The sequence below is a fragment of the Bos mutus genome, chromosome 4 (assembly GCF_027580195.1).
Source record: "Bos mutus isolate GX-2022 chromosome 4, NWIPB_WYAK_1.1, whole genome shotgun sequence".
In the NCBI taxonomy this organism is placed as follows: domain Eukaryota; kingdom Metazoa; phylum Chordata; class Mammalia; order Artiodactyla; family Bovidae; genus Bos; species Bos mutus.
In genome coordinates this window covers 54,407,805-54,429,586 of record NC_091620.1, presented here as the reverse complement: position 1 = coordinate 54,429,586, position 21,782 = coordinate 54,407,805, and the positions used below count along the sequence as shown (strand labels likewise).

Genomic DNA, 21,782 nt, shown 5'->3' with positions numbered 1-21,782 from the left:
TCCTCTCATTAAAGAGGAAGACACAGATCAGGATCCCTGGCCATACTCAAGGCCACCTCTCATCTGGTTTGGATACCATTTTGGAGACCATGTTTTTCCGTGAGGCTTCATTACTCTCTTCCCACTTTTAAATTCATAGACAGTAGCCTGAAACTATATGATTTCAGTGGTGGTTTTTGTCCAAGTCTTTTTGTTTTGTAATCAATTTTTTATGTTTAAACTCCAAATGTACATGAAGCTTCAATTTTTACATTCAGTGAGGCTGTAGGAGAGTTTTGTAATGTCTCTGAGCCTTGATTCCACTTTTCAAAAATAGGGTTATGATAATAGTATATGCCATATAAGGTTGAGAATGAGAGGAAGTAATCCTTAAGAAGCACTTAGTGTAATACCTGACACTGAGGATGCATTCAGGAGAACTTATTGATGATAATAGTAATATTAATAATGCCAGTTACAGTATTGGTTTATTAATTATTATTATCCTTATTATTACTTTCTCCCTGCCCCTTCTTCTAACGTACTGTTTTGGGAAGTGACATCACCATTGAACTGATTTTATAGGTTTCCTGAGTATACGTACCAATCTGACTTGAATTAATCAAAATTATATTCCAAACACTTGGTAAACACCTTAGGTCATTTTAGTGCATTAACTCCCAATGCAAACTCTTGTTTTTGTTCAGAGAGACAATTCTCCTAGTGGCATGACTTCTTACCTTTTCTCCACCTTTCCTGACTTGCCCCGGATGCAGAGGAGAAAGCCAAGAAGGAAGCGGAAGAAAAGGCTCGCCTGGCCGCAGAGGAGAAGCAAAAGGAAATGGAAGCCAAAAGCCAAGCTGAAGAAAGTGCATCTGGTAAAGCTGAGAAAAAGACATCTGGGGAAGCTAAGAATCAAGTCAACGGAACACGAACAAATAAAAGCAACAACCCTCATGGGAAAAATTCCAAAACTGAGAAGTCATCAGGAGAAAAGCAGCAGAATGGTGAGTAGAATCGTGCCGGTGAAAGGCTTTTTTCAGGGTGTTAATGATATGATGAATGGACGCTGGCAAAGAACTGCCCCTGCAAGGACAGCTCACAGAGCAGGACAGCCTGGCCATTCCAGCTGCTGCTGATCACATCTCTCTGAGCTGTGGATCCCATCAGGATCCCATCAAAGGCAGCCAGAAGTTTGCTTGGGCCATTGTCTCTGGGGAGATTTATACCTTTGGGCCCTGCCCAGCTGTACTGGAGACTCTGGCAAATGCCTGCTTTCTAAAGGAGAAATTCGTATTAGCAATCCCAGTACAATTTCTGAGTGCTTAGTGTCAGAATGGATGAATGGAAAGGCAGCTTTCTGTATGTACCTTCCCCCGGGAGGGCCGGGACTTATGTCTGTGTAAGATCTGTTCAGTCTAGGGATTGCCAGATGTAGTAAATGTCAAATAAAACTTTAAGAAGAGGTGGTGTCTAACGTGGACTTTAAATGCAGAAATTTGGGGGAACACAGGGACTTCTCAGCCGTAGAGAATAAGCGGAGCTAAGGCACAGGGGCATGGAATTGGTTACCTTGTTTAAGGGAACAGCAGGAAGTTCAGAGTCACTGGAGCTGACAAGTGCCAGCTTGTGGTGAGGCTGTTTGGCAGTCCAACAGACCTGGGTTCAAGTCACAGCTATGCCTCTCACTTTTTCTGGTCTTGGCCAGGTTACTTAACCCTCCACTGTCTCTGTAAAATGTGCATAATAATAGTTGCTCACAGCCTGGGCCACTTGTGACCCTTCAACAATAATAGCGATAACAACAACAACAAAACAACTAGCATTTATTGATTATATACCAGGTGCTGTCTTCGGTTCTGTCCTGGGAATTCTGTGGCAGTTTAGGAGTGTTAGGACTCCATGCTTCTATTGCAGGGGGCCAGGTTTGGCCCCTGGTCGGGGAACTAAGATCCTACAAGCCGTACTGTGAGTTAGCTGTGCTTGTGTTTAGTCCTGTCCCACTCTTTGTGACCCTATACACTGTAGCCCACAGTGCTCCTCTGTCCATGGGAATTTTTCAGGCAAGAATACTGGAGTGGGTTACCATTTCCTCCTCCAGGAGATTTTCCCGACCCAGGGATTAAACCTGTGTCTCCTGTGTCTCCTGCATTGGCAGGTGGATTCTTTACCACTGAGCCCCCTGGGAAGCCTGCAAGCTGCACAGCTCGGCCAAAAAATAAATTAAAAAGACCATACTTTAAAAAAGATTTTTAGTAAATAAACAAATTCTCTCTTTACATATTCACTGTCTTATCTACCTGGTAGATCCAGGTGATCTCCTCTGCATGATCTAGCTATGACACTACGCCACTCAGGTAAATGAGAAGTATGTTGAAAGTGTTAGTGTAACACTCCCCAAGTATTTTTGCAACTGACATATTAACATGTAGAATCAGAAAACAATATTTTAATCCATAAAATAATGCTAATAGCTCATATCATGCCTCAAGAGCTTTGCATAAATTCCTTCAGGTAAGCCCCAAGAGCACCCCAGGAAGCAAGGGAGGCCATTGTTTGACTTGCCCAGCCTGTTAGCAGCCAGGTTCTGGAGCCTGCTCATAACTAATTGACTCTGTATTCAAGTATCATAGTCTGGCAAATATATTCAATTTAATAAGAATTTATAATAGAACTGATGAAGTTTTAGTGCATGCATGCTCAGTTGTGTTCAATTCTTTGTGACCTCATGGACTACAGCTCGCCAGTCTCCTCTGTCCATGGGATTCTTCAGGCAAGAACACTGGAGTGGGTTGCCATTTCCTTCTCCAGGGCATCTTCCCGACTCAGGGATTGAACCTAGATCTCCTGCATTGCCGGCAGATTCTTTACCATCTGGGCCACCTGGAAAGCCCTAGAGAGCAATGTAGTATACTCCTTTCTTCCTCCCAAGGAATGAACCAACTGAGAGATGCAAGAATCAAAAAGTGGTCAGAATTTTAGCTCCACTGCCAGTGGAGCTGTGAAGTGAAAAACATAGAGTTGGTCTGCTGAGTGTGGGCTTCTCACATATGGCCTACATTAGGCTTAGCCCACCAGACACCAGCAGAGCAGATGGGCTCAGGTCTCGCCCCATCACTCCACCGGAGCAGGCTCTTTCTGCAGTAACAGAAAAGGGGTGTGTCTTGTGGAAAACACATCTCAAAGGGGGTTGAGGGCTGGACAGTGGGTGGCTGGACTGAACCATGCATATTCAACTCTTCCTTTTAGATAAGCATCTCCTTCCCAAAGGAGGAGTACATAAGGGCTGTGAGAAAGGCAAGATGTGTTTCTTCTCTACGTTTTTCCTATTAGAAATGTGGATTTAAAATGCCTTTTCCTTAACTAAAAAAAAAAAAAAGTTATTATTATGTCAGTAACACTTATGGAATGCATAACATGTGCCAGACATTATAGGTGGGATTTTATACACATTAAATCATTTAAAAATCCTAACAACTGTGTGAGGTAGACATACTCATTTCCATTTTGTAGATGAGGAAACTAAGACTCAGAGAGGTTAAATCACTTGCTTAAGCCCAAGGAAACATTCAGTAGAGATTTTAGGCCAAATTCCAGGATAATGTGGATCCAAATTCTATCTTCTTTCGCCAGCATGACCCCATTTGAGAGGTTCAGCACTGTTGGGAAGAGCGGGAAATCAGAAGAACATTGAGACTCAACTCTTGTCCACAAAATGTTTATAATCTACTTCTTCCAGGGGTTGGCATACTCTTTCTATAAAGGATCAGATAGTGAATGTTATACGTTGCTGCCATTTGGTCTCTGTTGCAACTGCTTAACAGAGACCTGTTTTAGCACAAAAGCAACCGCAGATAACATGTAAACAAATGAGAATGGCTGTGTTGCAATAAAACTTTATTTATGAACATTTAGATTCTCACATAACATTAAATAACCTTCTCTTTTTTATCAACCATTTAATAATACAAAAACTGTTCTTAGGTCGTGGGCCATATTCAACCAGGCAGTGGGGTCAGGTTTGGTCCCTGGGCCATAGTTATATGGTCAGGAAATGAAACCAATGAATACAAATACGCTGGTCACACAGGAGGTTATACATTCTATGAGACTGGTATAAATTAATACCCAGCGAGGGCAGAGGTGACAATAATTTATCAATATTTTGAAGATAATTAGGGGGAGAGCCTGAAAGGCACAAATAGGAGTCCAAATTTTCAACTAGGCTGGATTGACTCACAACTGTGTTTACTTCCCAAAGTAAGCACTGGTCTGCCATTTCCCTTAAAAATTAAGTATTAAATGAGAGGTGGGAAAATAAATCAATTTTGAGCAGTAATAAGAAAGGCTGATGGTGGTTTGGGACCGGGTTGCAGCAGCCTAATTAAAATGATTTGTAATGCACAGAAAGGCGCTTTGTTTCCCCATGTTTATTGAATAACAGCTCATATCAGCCGTTAGTCCATTTTCAACCCATGGGAAATTCCTAATGGATTCCATTCAAGGAACATCATAAGACAAACATATGTCACTTTCCTGGCACCCTTCTTTGGGGCTGCCCAAGATACTTTTAGGATGGAACTGAAGGACGTTGGCTCATTGGGGTTCTAGAAGTTTGAGCCCCTATCAGCAATCTTGGGAACCCCTAAGCTTTGGTCTCCATCAAGGCACTTTCCCTCTCAGCCTCCCCAACCCTGACTGAGGAGAAGGCAGGCCAGCCTGCCATGGGCTGCTGGCCAGCATCCAGCACACCAAACCTCTCCTGCTGACTTCCTGGCTTTGCTGCAACTGTGGGTAAAGCTCCAATGCAGGGCAACCCTGAAAGCTTAAATTATTGTGCTTTAGGGGTATGAAGGCTCATTGAGGAAAGAAAGAGCATTTTTCTGCAGGGAATTGGTTTGACTGCAAGGCTCAAGATCATCCTTGAGTTCATTTCTGGCATCCTTAAAACAGGGAAAAGCCAGTGTTTGGACTGTTCCATGGGTCGCCAAAGGAATCCATCTATTTTGGCCATTGGTGGTGGTGGTAACCACGTACTGCACTCAGACTCTTGCTCGCACTCTGGCCAGAGTTGGCTCCCCTTCCCCCAAGCTTAGAATTTGTCAAATTCCATTAAAACTACTTATTTTGTATTGCAAAACTACTTAAGAATGTATTGCAACCTAATTATCTTGAATTATCCTTAGATAATTATCTTGAATTATCCTTGAATTCATCTTGAATTAGCCTTACATAACCATTTCTTTATAAATCAGTAGACCAAAGGCATTTAGAAATGGCAACAGTAAATGGAAGTCTGAAATCTAGAACTTAAACTTCTTAGGGAAGTTGCAAAATACAGTACTTGAGAACTTGGCTTCTAAAATCAGATCCATATGTGTATGTTATGGTCAATTACTTTACTTGTGCTTCAAGTTCCATAGCTATAAAATTGAGATGTTTATATGAGTCTCACATCCATTCATGTATTTAATATTTAAGCAAAATGGTCAGTTGGTCATTTGTCAGATCAATGGTTTAAACCAAATCTAAAGTAGCCAATAGCAACAGTTTTGCTGCAGAGGGAGATACTTCTGCAAAGTTTGGGAGAGATGGGGCCTGGGAGAGTGTGAAACACTAGAAGGCTGGCAGTCCATTGCAACTCAACACGGTTGGCCCGACCAGTGTGTGAACTTGCAGTGAACTCAAGGCAAAATTCAAATTTGGAAGACATCCTCAATCATTTGGTGACTTATTATTCAGCATATTGATCACTTAGTGAATGAATCTTTGATGAATTTATCTATCAATAATAATACCTTCATAATGGGATTGCTGTACAAATTGAGTGAAATGATGCATGCAAAGCATTTAGCATACTGCCTGGCACAAAGAAAGTAGAAAGGGTAAATGTAGCCCTCCCACCACAGGCCCTATTCCCCCTTCTTCCTGGATGCAATAATTATTAGGATCTTTTTGCTTAAATAATGCCAGTAATTCAGTAGTGACCTATTCTTGGTTTTATGCAGGCTAGAAAGAAAGCTGCCATCAGTATGCTTTGTAAGAAAAATACCTGAAACTTGAGAGTTTGAGAAAAATGTTGCCATGTCCTTTCAATGCTAGAAAAGCATATTTTCAAACAAATCTGCCCAAGGATTATTTAACTATCTTGGACAGCAAACATTTTCTGTGTAGGCCCAGATAGTAAATATTCCTGGCTTTGTGTGTCTCTGTTGTAACTGTTCAGCTCTACCACTGCAGCTTAAAAGCAACTACAGACTGTATGTAAATGAATGGGTGTGGCTAGGTTCCAATAAAACATAAAACTTTACATCCATTAATGGTAACGGGCCAGACTGGCTCGTGGACTGGCTCATGATTTGCTGACTCCTTGCTTTAGAAGGACATGACTATGTTTAGCTTCATCGTTTACTATTTGACTCAAGCCTAGGTACTGTGACTTTCTGTGAGAACTTGTAGATTTTTGACTGTTAGGGATGATAACCCCAACAATTAACAATTTTTTTGCTCTGTAGGACATAACCAGGTTTGTCTCTAACCTAGTAATCTTATTTTAATGCATTTCTAAAACATCCAGAAATAGCCATTTCCTTATTATCTTCCTGGTTCCCTCATAAATGAATTAAATAAATTTTTGGCATGCATTCACTCTACATTTGTGTGCATAGTGTTTTTTAACTTTTATATATTACACTTCAACAAACTCATTAATTAAAGTGCCACTTTACAGCTCTATTTTAGAGCTGTAAAGCCGTCATTGAGTGAAGTGCGAGATAGCACATTCAATACCTTAAATGCATTTGTCCTTATATTATGTCTATAAAGTAGGCATTATTATCCCCATTGTGCAGCTAAGGAAAAGCACATAGAAGTTAAACAGTAGCTATTAATTAATATAACTTAGAGTAACCCAGGTTTTTCCTCACTCCACAGCCTAACAGTAAAGCTTAACTGCCTGCCTTGGAAAATAAACATCATTGACTTAAGTACAATCCTGTTTAACATGAACTTTTAGTCTTGATTTCCAGATCATAATCCAACTTCCAGGACCTAATCCAATTTCCTGATATTTACACTCAGACGTGTAAGCCCTCAAGACGAAATTGATGCAGTGCTTTGTTTTCTTTTTTTATCTTGACAGGTTTAAAGACATTTATAACTTCCCCGGGCTTTATACATACTGTTTGTCATGTTTATTACTTTCAGGTGACTTGAAAGATGGTAAAAATAAGACAGGCAAGAAGGATCAATCCGATGTCGGAAATGATTCAAAGAAAACAGATGGTAAGAGCATAATTCCCATTATATTTTTCCATAAAATGTGCAATTTAATGCAAGCTTGTTAGAATTACACATAAAGTTGAAATTGTAGTTGTTAATATAGTCTTATACCCCCAAAAAAACATTCACTACATTTAAAGAATACTATTATCCCTTTTTCAATAATTTATAAATTATTCTTGTATCTTTTCCCTTCCACCATACTTTCTCTATTACAAATGTATTCTGTACTCTTTCTTTTCCCACTTGCCATTTTTCATTTTAAGCTTTTTGAAAAGTTGATTCTGGGATTGTTGAATGGAATGGAATGGAATATAAGTCTTAATGAATTATTCAATATAAATGGGAAATGTGCCATGTTTTCAGTTTTTTTTTAACCTTTAATGAGTTACTGCTTTTGTGAAAAACAAAAACAGAAATCTGTTCAGTGTTATCAGTATGTCAGGAGAACCACATACTGGAATGTGGGTAGCTGTAGAATAATAGTTTGGTCAGCAAGAATATGTTTTAAAGGCAAGTTTTGAATGAGAATCCCAAACCAGCTAGAATGAACCTACATTGTAATGGGCTTCGTGAGCACGGCTTTTGCTTTGCATAAATAGCATTCTAGTCTTTCTAAAATCTGAAAGTTCAACTTGTATTACCAAATTACCCCTTTGTACCATTTGATTGAAAAAACTATTCTCACCTTTTATACAATCCTCCTGTTTCAGTTATAACATGGACTCATTACTAGTTATACATATACATGATATTAAACTAAAAATGGAAATTTTAGGGAGTAGTTTTTGTTAGAGTCCCAGGAGCTAGTGGTAAAGAATCTACCTGCCAATACAGATTAGAGGTAAGAGACGCGGGTTCAGTCCCTGGGTTGGGAAGATCCCCTGGAGGAGGGCATGGCAACCCACTCCAGTATTCTTGCCTGGAGACTCCCATGGACAGAGGAGCCTGGTGGATTGCAGTCCATGGGGTCGCACAGAGTTAGACATGACTGAAGTGATTTAGCACACACAGCACACAGACTCTTTGAACCGTACCTCCCTGCAGACATTGTATTGGAGGCTAAATAGTTTAGTTATTCAAAGAAGAACAAATGCAGGGTAATCAGGTTGAGGAGTAAGAATTTTAGATACTCCTCCTCATACATCTGTTGAAAAGAATCTCCTTAAGCTTTTATCTCTAAGCCATTGTGATGTGCTGTCTTTACCCATATGCATGAAATCAGTTCTTTCCTTGAAGATCATTCAAATAGTTCACTCCAGGTGTCTTGTCACATAATACCTGGGGAACACACATGTCCAATTTTTTTTTTGCCATATTATTTATGCAAATGGAAGCCATTTGCTTAATACATACCCTCTTTGATTGATTGTGACTAAGATGTGAATTACAGGGAGATGAAATAGAATCCCTAATGATGGCCTCTTAGCCAGATTCTGTTATGGGTAAGGTTTGTTCAAGTATGAGACATCATTACACCAAGTCAAGGTAACACAAGCCAGAATATGTATAGTAGAGGAGAATGGTGTTAGTTATAAACCCAGCACCTGTACACCTCCAGCCTGTATCCAGTGACTGACCCATCTGAATTCCTACAGCCTAAAAAGCCTAGAATAAATCAATTCCCAGATCTTTAATGTGGAATCTTAAATCTTGTTGCATTTTTGTATTGTACTATAAATAACTGTTATGATGTATTCATGTGAGCATTATAGTTTAAATTTTATTACCTTCATTAGGCCCCTTTACCTGTGTCCTTTTTAATTGAATTATCACCAGATGTTTTAAATAATTAAAACTTCTTTTTGGTGGGGAGAAGTAATGAAATAGATATTTTGTTCTATTGTACGAAAAAGTATAAAGCTTGATTATTTAATGAACAGGATTCTTGATCCCTTAGGGCAATGAACAGGAGGCAGTAAATAAAGAAGGGACATTTTCTGATGTCTATACTTTTTCCTTCCATAACTTTAACCTTCACTGATTCTAATAGGGTCTGGTGTATCCCTATACTTGTAAGTTTGAACATGAACAACTGTGTGTTTTAATTTAGTTGATGGTCTAACATGACATCAGTAATTACCATTGCTTTGATATCATCAGGAATTAGACCATTATGCTTTAGTTACTTGTGCTATCTTATCTTAGCCCAATATCTCATCAGGAGTAAAGTTATTTCTTGGTGGCATGAAGTAGAAAAGAATTTGTTCAGCTTCATGTACCCCTTGTCCTTTGGTCATTAAAATTCTCTACCTCAGAAAAAATTTTTATGTAATAAGCACAATATAATGGGATCAAATAAGAAACAGTATAGAAAATTAAGGGCTTCTGTGGTGGCTCAGATGGTAAAGAGTCTGCCTGCAATGCGGGAGACCTGGGTTCAATCCCTGGGTTAGGAAGATCCTCTGAAGGAGGGCATGACAACTCACTGTAGTATTCTTGCCTGGAGAATCCCCATGAACAGAGGAGCCTAGTGTGCTACAGTCCATGTGCTACAGTGCAAAGAGTCAGACACGACTGAGCAACTAAGCACACAGAGAAAATTAAAACACTTTGCATCTCTACTAGGGTGTTTTCAGTTCTTATTGGAAGATCTAACAGCATAGTGGTTAAGTTCCTGGGTTCTGGAGCCAGGTATTTTGGGTTAAATCTCGCCTCTACCACTTACCAGTTTTCTTAACTTTGGACAGTTAATATTATTTTAAAAATGAAGTGCCAGCTGGATGGAGAAATTTGAGGTGTCTCTTCCTCTCTCTTTGTCCCTGGAATGCACAACCTGCCTACTCTTTCTGAATGAGGAACTTTTCCAAGGAGGCAGCCTTGAGAGAGTAAGGCAGTGTTGCGATCATCTACACTGAATACACGATTGAAACCCAGTTAAAGCTTCTATGTGAGCTTTTGAGATCCTTGCTGGCAGGTGCACAGAGCTACTTGTCTTAAAGTCTGCACGAGACAAGTCTCTTATGAGATCCTCTGGAGAAGGAAATGGCAATCCACTCCAGTATTCTTGCCTGGAGAGTTCTATGGACAGAGGAACCTGGCTTGCTACAGTCCATGGGGTCGAAAAGAGTCAGACATGACTGAGCGACTAGTACAGAGTTATAATAGACTTCAGAATTTATTATAATTTTGAACCATAGGAATAATCACATAAAATTTAATTTAGAGTGATACCTCAAAGTTTAGACACCTCATTTAATATGTTGGAAATGTAGTTTGAGAGAAGCGTTAGTAAATGTAGCATTGCATTGTGCTTAGAGCATGGATTTAGATCAGAAAGAACTAGATTCCTGTACCAACAATAGTGGTAGTCCTATGACCTTGGATGAATTATAATCTTACTGTGCTTCTGTTGTTATCATCTATAAGAATGGTGATAAAGATTCTTCATAGGGGTTGGAAAGCAACTGGAACATTGCTGTCTATATGGTAAATGCTCAATATATGTTAGTTTTCCTAAAAATGATATGTATATCAGTTAGATCTATTGATTTTCAGAAACTATCTAGTGACAAACAGATACACTTTGAACATTTCTTTTTAATGGCTCTTACTACATCCGATGACCAAGGGGAGTCGATTTAACTATTTTTAATGCCCTTACCCTTAGTACAACCCCTGGGAACCAGCTCTAATTTTTGAAAGGGAGTGCCCAAGCACTATTCAGTGCCCAGTGTGATCAAACCCACTCTGTTTAGAAGTTTCAATATTGTATACGTTCAGAAAAAAACCCAGTGGGAACTAGACCACAGTTGGTTATTCCGCAACTCCAGTGAGCGGTGGAAGACAGAGAGGGAAGGAGCATGTGCTGAAAGGGGTAAATTACATACTGGCATAATGAACACATTGCAATTGTAAATTATCTCTGTCAGGCTGCTGAAGTACTGTTTAATACCCTGCAGCACTAATTTTTAACTGACTTCAAAGAATGAAGGCTCTTTGACAAATACCTTGTTTATTCTTAGGGAGAAATGTACTAACATAAAAAGATCTAGGCTTCTGAGCCAAGATTCTCTCAGGGCCTAAAGTTTTACATGATCTTTGGAAGACTTGTAAGGTACTATGTGAATGAATTATTTTCGATGTGTTTTTAGTCATGTTTGAAACAGCATAGCTGTAATTTTTATAGTTGCCCAGAAATATGAAGTTGCCCTTAACTTTACTCCACTGCATTAACAGAGATATAAGAGACAGCCACTGTTTGTGTCTCTCAAATGATTGACTATAATTAGGCCCTGCAGGGTTATTTATTAAGTCCCAGTAGGGCAGTACAGCACCAATTTTTCCTTTATTGAATGTTCTGAGAAGTAGAATGCTTAAAGATGTTGGTTCATTAAATTTTGGATAGTTGTGAAGAGTTGACATCTGCTTCTCCAAAGAGGATGACCAAGAATTAGATTTACCCTTCCACTTGAAACATTTTTTAATAAAGACAATGTATGTGGAAGAATGGTTTTCAGGAGATGAAGACATTAAGAAATATTGGACATCATGAAATGAAAACAGTCTGTCTAAGAGACAAGAAGCAAATGAAGTGAGCCCTACAATTGCCTCAGCTTACTGCAATTAGTGGGTTTCCAGGCAGACCTGAGGGACTCCTTGAGCTGAGGAGTTGACTGAGGATGCAGGGAGGCTAAAGTGGCTATGATTAACAGGATAAAGTATCAGAGAGAATAGAGCTGTATAGAAATAGAACTCTAGAAATCTAAAGAGCATTCATCAGAGTACTGATGGGCCCATTCAATGAGGAAACTACCTGAGACCAGAAATGAACCATTCAACAGGTCTAGAGGAAACAGTCCTGATCTTTACACTTCACAAAGAGCAGTAAAAGTGCCTATTCTCTCTAGCCAGATTAGAATCCTTCATAATTTAGAGAATTAGTTATAATACTCATAAATGTCTTGCCTTAGCTGGGGAATAATTCAGTTCATTTCAGTCGCTCAGTCGTGTCCGACTCTTTGTGACCCCGTGAACCGCAGCACGCCAAGCCTCCCTGTCTAGCACCAACTCCCGGAGTCCACCCAAACCATGTCCACTGAGTCGGTGATGCCATCCAACCATCTTATCCTCTGTCATCCCCTTCTCCTCCTGCCTTCAATCTTTCCCAGCATCAGGGTCTCAAATGAGTCAGCTCTTCGCATCAAGTGGCCAAAGTATTGGAGTTTCAGTATCAGTCCTTCCAATGAATACCCAGGACTCATCTCCTTTAGGATAGACTGGTTGGATCTCCTTGCAGTCCAAGGGACTCTCAAGAGTCTTCTCCAACACCACAGTTCAAAAGCATCAATTCTTTGGTGCTCAGCTTTTTTCACAGTCCAACTCTCACATCCATACATGATCACTGGAAAAACCATAGCCTTGACTAGATGGACCTTTGCTGGCAAAGTAATGTCTCTGCTTTTTAATATGCTGTCTGGGTTGGTTATCGAAGGCAGTGGCAACCCACTCCAGTACTCTTGCCTTGAAAATCTCATGGACGGAGGAGCCTGGTAGGCTGCAGTCCATGGGGTCGCTAAGAGTCAGGCATGACTAAGCGACTTCACTTTCACTTTTCACTTTCATGCATTGGAGAAGGAAATGGCAACCCACTCCAGTATTCTTGCCTGGATAATCCCAGGGACAGAGGAGCCTAGTGGGCTGCTGTCTATGGGGTCGCACAGAGTCGGACACAACTGAAGCGACTTAGCAGCAGCAGCAGCAGCAGGTTGGTTATAACTTTCCTTCCAAGGAGTAAGCGTCTTTTAATTTCATGACTGCAGTCACCATCTGCAGTGATTTTGGAGCCCAGAAAAATAAAGTCAGCCACTGTTTCCACTGTTTCCCCATCTATTTCCCATGAAGTGATGGGACCAGATGTCATGATCTTAATTTTCTGAATGTTGAGCTTTAAGCCAACTTTTTCACTCTCCTCTTTCATCAAGAGGCTATTTAAGTTCCTCTTCCCTTTCTGCCGTAAAGGTGGTATCATCTGCATATCTGAGGTTATTGATATTTATCCCTGCAATCTTGATTCTAGCTTGTGGTTCCTCCAGCCCAGCATTTCTCAGGGGAATAATTGCTTGTAGGCTAAATGTTGCTTTAGTCTCACCTAACAAATCTTTTTTAAAAAATTTTTATATATTTTTAAAAAATTATTTATAATTGAAGGGTAATTGCTTTACAATATTGTGTTGGTTTTTCTGCCATACATCTCTTAAAATAGAGATATAAGAGAATCAAAGTGTTTCCAAATAGCTGCATCCCAGAATGAGGGTTTTGTGAGTATGTGTGTATGTGTGGGTGTATGAAAATATATAGTATCAAACAAGCTAAAATTCACAATGTCTAACATCCAATCAAAAATTACTGGACATGCAAAGAAGGAAGAAAATACTATCCATAAAAAGAAGAAAATAACAACCAATTGAAACCAACCCAGAACTGAAACAGATGTTAGAATTAGCAGACGAGAACTTTAAAGTAGTTCTTACAACTGTTGCCCATATGTTTGAAAGATGAGTGGAGACATGAAAGATATAAAAAAAATAAAATCAAATGTCTAGAGGTGAGAACTACAAGGTCTGATATGAAAAGTGTACTGGATGGTATTAACTAAATAACATTGGATTAGATTAATAAAAAATACACAAGGTGTGAATAGACATTGTAGAAGAGTAGTGAGAACTAGCAATAGAAATTATCTGAAATGAAACACAGAAAACAAGCATAGAAATTGTAAAGAGCCTCAGTGACTTGTAAGGCACCTTCAAGCAGCCTAATGTTTGTATAATTGGAGTCCTAAAGTAAAGAAGAGAGAAAGGAGGAAAGAATATTTGAGAAAGTCATGGCTAAAATTTTGCTGAATGATGAAAACTGTAAGTCCATTGGCTTAAGAATCACAATAAAACACAAGCACAAGGAATATGAAGAAAATTATACCAAAAGCTTATCATAATCAAATTATTCCAAATCAGTAATGAATAGAAAAAATTTTGAAACAGCTGGAGAAAAGAAGATACATATATAGAGATGAACAAAGATAAGGATAACAGTAGGTATCTCATCAGAAACAATGCAAATGAGAAGACAGTAGAGTAACATCCTTAAAGGGCTAAGAGAAAAATTTTGATCAAAAATTCTATACCCAGCAAAAATATCTTTCAGATACAAAAACTGAAAGAATTCATTTCTGGTAGACCTACACTATAAGAAATGTTAAAGAATGGCAGAAGGATGGCTAATGCCTGATGGATTGAAGTATTGAGGAGCACTAAAAATGGTAACTAAATGGATAAATATGCAATATTTTTTCTTATCATTTAAATATCTTGACTAAATAATTGACTATTGGAACAAAATATATTTTGGGTTATAGTATATATAAAATAAATATATGACAAAAATAGCATAAAAATCTGGAGAGGAGAAGTGTATATGCTATTATAAAGTTCTGATATTATACATGAAGTGATACAATATCATTTGAAAGTAGATTGAGATAAATTAAGAGCATTTACCATAAACTCTAAAACAATTACCAAAATAACAAAATAATGACATATAACTAATAAACCAAAAGAGATAAAATGAAATCGTAAGAATAACTAATCCAAAAGAAGGTAAAAAAAAATGATAACAAAGAATAGATAAGACAAATAGGAAACAAATAGAAAGACTATAGATTAACACTAAGCATAATGCTGTATATTCCCTCTAAATATTGTTTTATTTAGTAAAATGCCACAAACTTTGATATGTTGCATTTTTATTCACATTTCATTCAAAATATTTTCTAATTTTTACTTCTACATTGGTCTAAGGGCTATTTAGTAGTATATTATTTAGTTTCTGAGTATTTTCCAGAGATAGTTGAAATTTAAGTTCTTTCTAAATTGATCTATTGATTCCATACCATCCATTAAAATCCTGGCAGGCTTTTGGGGTAGAAATTGACGAGCTCGTTTTAAAATTTATATTTAAATGCAAAGTACTCAGAATAGGCAAAACAGCTTGGGAAAAGAAGAAAAAAGTTGGAAGACTGAACAGGTAAGCCTGCTTTCAAGACTTATAAATCTATAATAATCAAGGCAGTATAGTATTGGCATCCAGATAGATAAAAGGGTCAGTGGAAGAGACTAGAAGTTCCAAATCCACATGTATATGGATATCTTATTTTTGACATTGTCAGACAAATAAATTCCATATTGACAGTAAATGAAAGGTGGATTCTGCTATAGAAGACTTGTTGACACTGAAATGAATACTTGTGCCTAAGGTGTTGTTTTGATTATCATTTTCCTATAAAATATATCCTTCATGTACACTGGAATGCTCACATCTACTGGCCAGTCAGTGGTTTCTTTCTCCTGAAGGAATGGCTACTCAGGAGGTCAATTCATACCAGAAAGTTGCCTGGTAAGCTGAGAATGTAGGGGATAGGGGAAGTTAGCTGATGCATTGTAGCTTGCAAGTAGAATGTCTTGAAACTTTGTCTTTATCTTTGGGATGGGTGTGCCAAGAAAAGTGAATAGAGATGATCTTGTGTACCCTAGATCCTAACAGTGCAAGAGGAGGCCTCCATGGCACGTATTTTACATCTAGTCTCCTTTTGGATCTCACATTCAGTATCAGATATGTTGATATTTGGGATAGATTCACACTCTTAATTTTCTGTCTTTGCTTGCCTGGACCTTGATCTTGATCAAACTTCTTTGTTTTTAAGGCAGAGATCCTCAGACTTGTTTTTCTTATTTTCTTTTCCTATCATATAAGCCTAATATATTATCATAAACTCTGCATACTCCCCAGAGTATGCCCATGTCATGAACCTTGGTGGATAAAATAGGCCAAAGATGATGAACAGTTCTGGGAACACTAGCTGGTACCCTGTCCTTTTCTCTCATATGCAAGATGGTGCTATAACAATAACTTTGAATCCTTTCTAATTTACTTTAAAAATTAAACCTGTGAGACTCTAGTGCTAAACTGGTTTTAACAATGAATGATTTACAATACACTTCACCATTGATCATGCTGCTACAGTCAACACTACTGCTGTGAGGTAGTTTCTACCAGTAGTTAATCCGATCCTTTGGGTTTTTTTACTTCTTTCTTCTCAGTTCAGTTTAGTTCAGTCACTCAGTCGTGTCTGACTCTTTGCGACCCCATGAACTGCAGCACGCCAGGCCTCCCTGTCCATCACCAACTCCCGGAGTTTACTCAAATTCATGTCCATCGAGTCAGTGATGCCATCCAGCCATCTCATCCTCTGTCATCCCCTTCTCCTCCTGCCCCCAATCCCTCCCAGCATCAGGGTCTTTTCCAATGAGTCAACTCTTCACATGAGGTGGCCAAAGTATTGAAGTTTCAGCTTCAGCATCAGTCCTTCCAATGAACACCCAGGACTGATCTCCTTTAGGATGGACTGGTTGGATCTCCTTGAAGTGCAAGGGACTCTCAAGAATCTTCTCCAACACCACAGTTCAAAAGCATCAATTCTTCAGCACTCAGCTTTCTTCACAGTCCAACTCTCACATCCATACATGACCACTGGAAAAACCATAGCCTTGACTAGATGGACCTTTGTTGGCAAAGTAATGTCTCTGCTTTTTAATATGCTGTCTAGGTTAGTCATAACTTTCCTTCCAAGGAGTAAGCGTTTTTACTTTCATGGCTGTGATCACAGTGATTGTAGTGATTCTGGAGCCCCCCCAAAATAAAGTCTGACACTGTTTCCACTCTTTCCCCATCTATTTCCCATGAAGTGATGGGACCAAATGCCATGATCTTAGTTTTCTGAATGTTGAGCTTTAAGCCAACTTTTTCACTCTCCACTTTCACTTTCATCAAAAGGCTTTTTGAGTTCCTCTTCACTTTCTGCCATAAGGGTGGTGTCATCTGCATATCTGAGGTTATTGATATTTCTCCCTCGTGCTTCTTCCAGCCCAGCATTTCTCGTGATGTACTCTGCATAGAAGTTAAATAAGCAGGGTGACAATATACAGCCTTGATGTACTCCTTTTCCTATTTGGAACCAGTCTGTTGTTCCATGTCCAGTTCTAACTCTTGCTTCCTGATCTGCATATAGGTTTTGCAAGAGGCAGGTCAGGTGGTCTGGTATTCCCATCTCTTTCAGAATTTTCCACAGTGTATTCTGATCCACACAGTCAAAGGCTTTGGCATAGTCAATAAAGCAGAAATAGATGTTTTTCTGGAACTCTCTTGCTTTTTCAATGATCCAGCGGATGTTGGCAGTTTGATCTCTGGTTCCTCTGCCTTTTCTAAAACGAGCTTGAATGTCTGGAAGTTCACGGTTCAGGTATTGCTGGAGCCTGGCTTGGAGAATTAGAGCATTACTTTAGTAGTGTATGAGATGAGTGCAATTGTGTGGTAGTTTGAGCATTCTTCGGCATTGCCTTTACTCTTTCCATAACCCTTCTCCCCATGTACATAAGTCTATTCCCTATGTCTGTTTCTCCGTTGCTACCCTGTAAATACATTCTTCAGTACCATTTTTCTATGATTCCGTATATGTGCCTTAGAATACGATATCTATCTTTCTCTTTCTGACTCATTTTACTCTCTATAGTAAGTTCTAGGTTCATCCACCTCATCAGAACTGACCCATATGCATTCCTTTTTATAGCTGAGTAATATTCCATTGTGTATGTGTACCACACCTTCTTTATCCATTCATCTGTCCATGGACAGCTAGGTTGCTTCCATGTTCTAGCTATTGTAACTAGTGCTGCTATGAACAATGGGATACATGTGTCTTTCAATTTGATTTCCTCAGGGTATATGCCTAGGAATGAGATTGCTGGGTCATATGGTGGTTGTATTCTTGTTTCTTAAGGAATCTCCATACCGTCTTCCATAGTGGCTGTATCAATTTACATTCCCCACCAACCGTGCAAGAGCATTCCCTTTTCTCCACACCCTCTCCAGCATTTATTGTTTGTAGACTTTTTGATGATGGCTATTCTGACCAGTGTGAGGTGATATCTCATTGTAGTTTTGATTTGCATTTCTCTAATAATGAGCAATGTTGAGCATCTTTTCAAGTGTTTGTTAGCCATCTGTATGTCTTCTTTGGAGAAATGTCTATTTAGGTCTTTTCCCCACTTTTTGATTAGGTTGTTTGTTTTTATGGCATTGAGTTGTATGAGCTGCTTGTATATTTTGGAAATTAATCCTTTGTCAGTTGTTGCATTTGCTATTATTTTCTCCCATTCTGAGAGCTGTCTTTTCACCTTGCTTATAGTTTCCTTTGCTGTGCAAAAGCTTTTAAGTTTAATCAGGTCCCCCTTGTTTACTTTTGTTTTTATTTCCATTACTCTAGGAGGTGGGTCATAGAGGATCTTGCTTTGATTTATGTTGTCAAGTGTTCTGCCTATGTGTTCCTCTAAGAGTGTTATAGTTTCTGGTCTTATATTTAAGTCTTTAATCCAATTTGAGTTTATCTTTGTGTATGGTATTAGTAAGTGTTCTAGTTTCATTCTTTTACATGTAGCTGTCCAAGTTTTCACAGCACCATTTTTTGAAGAGGCTGTCTTTGCCCCATTGTATATTCTTGCTTTCTTTGTCAAAAATAAGGTACCCATGGGGTGCATGGGTTTATTTCTGGGATTTGTATCTTTTTCCATTGATCTATATTTCTGTTTTTGTGCCAGTACCATACTATCTTGACTATAGCATTGTCGTATAATCTGAAGTCAGGAAGGTTGATTCCTCTAGCTCCGTTCTTCTTTCTCAAGACTGCTTTGGCTATTTGGGGTCTTTCGTGTTTCCGTATGAATTGTGAATTTTTTTATTCTAGTTCTGTGAAAAATGCCATTGGTAATTTGATAGGGATCACATTGAATCTATAGATTGCATTTGGTAGTATAGTCATTTTCACAATATTGATTCTTCCTACCCAGGAACATGGAATATCTCTCCATCTGTTTATGTCATCTTTGATTTCTTTCATCAGTGTCTTATAATTTTCTGCATACAGTTCTTTTGTCTCTTTAGGTAAGTTTATTCCTATATATTAAATTCTTTTTTTTTGCAGTGGTGAATGGGATTGATTCTTTAATTTCTCTTTCTGATTTTTCTGTTAGTATATAGAAATGCAAGTGATTTCTGTGTATTATTTTGTATCCTGCTACTTTGCTAAATTCACTGATTAGCTCTAGTAATTTTCTGATACTATCTTTAAGGTTTTCTATGTGCAGTATCATGTCATCTGCAAACAGTGAAAGCTTTATTTCTTCTTTTCCAACCTGGATTCCTTTTATTTCTGTTTCTTCTCTGATTACTATAGCTAGGACTTCCAAAACTATGTTGCATAATAGTGGTGAAAGTGGACACTCTTGTCTTGTTCCTGATCTTAGGGGGAATGCTTTCAGTTTTTCACGATTGAGAATAATGTTTGCTGTAGACTTATCATATATGAGGGCTTCCCTGGTGGCTCAGAGATTAAAGCATGGAATGTGGGAGACCTGGGTTCGATCCCTGGGTCGGGAAGATACCCTGGAGAAGGAAATGGCAACCCACTCCAGTACTCTTGCCTGGAGAATGCCATGGAGGGAGAAGCCTGGTAGGCTACATTCCATGGGGTCACATTAAGTCGAACACAACTGAGTGACTTCACCTTTACTATGTTGAGGTAGGTTTCTTCTGTGCCCATTTTTTGAAGAGTTTTAATCATAAATGGGTGCTGAACTTTGTCAAAAGCTTTTTCTACATCTATTGAGATTATCATATGGTTTTTATCTTTCAATTTGTTAATATGGTGTATCACATTGATTGCATACACTGAAGAATCCTTGCATTCCTGGAATAAACCCAACTTGATCATGGTGTATGAGCTTTTTGATGTGTTGCTGAATTCTGTTTGCTAAAATTTTGTTGAAGATTTTTGCATCTATGTTCTTCAGTGATATTGGCCTGTAGTTTTCTTTTTTTGTGTTGTTTTTGTCTGCTTTTGGTATCAGGGTGATGGTGGCCTCATAGAATGAGTTTGGAAGTGTTCCTTTCTCTGAAATTTTTTGAAAGTGTTTTAGGATAGGCATTAGCTGTTCTCTAAATTTTGATAGAATTCTCCTGTGGAGCCATCCTGTGAAGGTCCTGGGCTTTTGTTTTTTGGGAGATTTTTTATCACAGCTTAAATTTCAGTGCTTGTAACTGGGTTGTTAATAATTTATATTTCTACCTGGTTTAGTCTTAGAAGATTGAACTTTTCTAAGAATCTGTCCATTTCTTCCAGGTTATCTATTTTATTGCCGTATAGTTGTTCATAATGGGAGAAGGCAATGGCACCCCACTCCAACACTCTTGCCTGGAAAATCCCATGGATGGAGGAGCCTGGTGGGAGTCAGACACGACTGAGAAAATTCACTTTCACTTTTCACTTTCATGCACTGGAAGAAGGAAATGGCAGCCCACTCCAGTGTTCTTGCCTGGAGAATCCCAGGGATGGGGGAGCCTGGTGGGCTGCCGTCTCTGGGGTCGCACAGAGTCGGACACGACTAAAGCTAATAGTCTCTTATAATCCTTTGTATTTCTGCATTGTCTGTTGTAACCTCTCCTTTTTCATTTATAATTTTGTTGATTTGATTCCTCTCTCTTTTTTCCTTGATGAGGCTGGCTAAAGATCTGTCAACTTTGTTTATCTTCTCAAAGAACCAGCTTTTAGTTTTATTAATCTTTGTTATTGTTTCTTTCATTTCTTTTTCAATTATTTCTGCTCCGATCTTTATGATTTCTTCCTTCTACTAACTTTTGTTGTTGTTGTTCTTTCTCCACTTGTTTTAGCTATAAAATTAGGTTGTCTGTTCAATGTTTTTCTTATTTCTTGAGGTAGGATTCTATTGCTATAAACTTCCTTCTTAGAACCGCTTTTGCTGCATCCTACAGGTTTTGAGTTGTCATGTTTTCATTTGTTTCTAGAAATTTTGATTTCCCTTTTAATTTCTTCAGTAACCTGTTGGTTATTTAGAAACGTGTTGTGTAGTCTCCATGTGTTTGTGTTTCTTACAGTGTTTTTCTTATGATTGATATCTACTCTCACAGTGTTCTGGTTGGAGAAGATGCTTGATATGATTTCAGTTTTCTTAAATTTACTGAGGTTTGATTTGTGACCCAAGATGTGATCTATCCTGGAGAATGTTCCATGTTCACTTGAGAATAAAGTGTATTCTTCTGCATTTGGATGGAATGTCCTGAAGATATCATTGAAATCCATCTCATCTAATGTATCATTTAAGACTTGTGTTTCCTTATTAATTTTGTGTTTTTTGATTTTTCCATTGGTGTGAGTGAGGGGTTAAAGTTTCCTACTATTATTGTGTTACTGTCACTTTCTCCTTTTGTGTCTGTTAGTGTTTGTCATGTACTGAGGTGCTCCTGTGTTGGGTGCATAGATATTTACAATTGTTGTGTCTTCCTCTTGGATTGATCCCTTGAGCATTATGTAGTGTCCTTCCTTATCTCTTGTAATCTTTATTTTAAGGTCTATTTTGTCTAATATGAGGATTGCTACTCCAGCTTCCCAA

General features: G+C 38.5%; 1 protein-coding gene across 6 annotated transcripts in view; it reads left to right on the top strand.

Annotated features, from left to right (window-relative positions):
* The window catches only part of PDE1C (phosphodiesterase 1C), a 539,682-nt gene that overhangs the window by 469,139 nt on the left and 48,761 nt on the right, over nucleotides 1-21,782 (top strand). For all 6 annotated transcript variants that reach the window (XM_005889124.3, XM_070369504.1, XM_070369502.1 and 3 more), the window contains 2 exons: nucleotides 756-986; nucleotides 7,186-7,263. In XM_005889124.3, coding sequence (XP_005889186.2) covers nucleotides 756-986; nucleotides 7,186-7,263 — 309 coding nt within the window. The remainder of the gene's footprint in view (nucleotides 1-755; nucleotides 987-7,185; nucleotides 7,264-21,782) is intronic.